The sequence below is a fragment of the Plasmopara halstedii genome (genome assembly GCF_900000015.1).
Source record: "Plasmopara halstedii genome assembly, contig: Scaffold_410, whole genome shotgun sequence".
Taxonomy (NCBI): domain Eukaryota; phylum Oomycota; class Peronosporomycetes; order Peronosporales; family Peronosporaceae; genus Plasmopara; species Plasmopara halstedii.
In genome coordinates, this window is record NW_020187331.1 from 122,413 (window position 1) to 123,284 (window position 872).

General features: G+C 43.8%; 1 protein-coding gene across 1 annotated transcript in view; it reads right to left on the reverse strand.

Annotated features, from left to right (window-relative positions):
* Positions 1–417: 417 nt before the first annotated feature.
* Positions 418–872, reverse strand: part of PHALS_09258 (uncharacterized protein) — a gene marked incomplete at both ends in the record, with an annotated part of 519 nt that continues 64 nt past the window's right edge. Inside the window, one exon of the mRNA XM_024724725.1 lies at positions 418–872. This exon is cut by the window's right edge and continues 64 nt beyond it. Coding sequence (XP_024575573.1) covers positions 418–872 — 455 coding nt within the window.

Below are 872 nucleotides of genomic sequence, written 5' to 3' on the forward strand. Positions count from 1 at the left end.
TATTGCATTTTCAATTTTGTATGACAGACTTTTATGCTATACAGCGATGATGTACTATATATATAGTACTATATATAGTAGTACATCATTGCTGTATAGTACATCATCGCTGTACTATATACTGTACTATAGTACTACGGTACTATAGTACTCTCTTATACGCATACGGTACTATAGTACTCTCTTATACGCATACGGTACTATAATACTATATAGTACTATATAGTACCGTACGCGTATAAGAGCATCTAGAGTACCCCTAGAAACCCTTAGAGACAGCGATGATGTATTGTACTATACTCTTATACGCGAAGGAAGGGCGGACGATGTGACATAAAGGATACACTCCGTTCGCTAGGGTACGGGCAGGAGTGCAGCAAATGTGATTAAATAAAGCACTGCATGCATTACGACTGTTTAATCTTCGTTCGCATAGTAAAACTCCATCTTCTCCACCAACGACATGCCCTCGGACCAAAAGTCTTGAAAGTCGTCTTCGTCTGGCCTGATCCACTGTTTCTCGATTGCTTGCTTTCGGGCTAATCGGGCCTGCAGGTTCAAACAACGCTTGTACGGACGCTTAACAGACTTGAAGCGAAGTGCCCGACCTTCAAGATCACCAAAAGTTGTCTGGATGTCATAGACTGTGCCGGGTGCAAGTCTAGGACCTCGCGATCTCCAGTTTTTCGGCAACGCTTGGCCTTGAAGGAGTATCGCACGCTGCGTGTTGTCTAATTTTCCAAACAATCGCTGTGGTCGCACGGATTGATCAAAAATCTTCAAACGAAACTCGTTGCTGCCCTGGTCGTAGATGAAGCTGATCTGGAAATGGTCGAACGCATGCTCCAGAGGCTTGAAAAGCAGCAAACCGT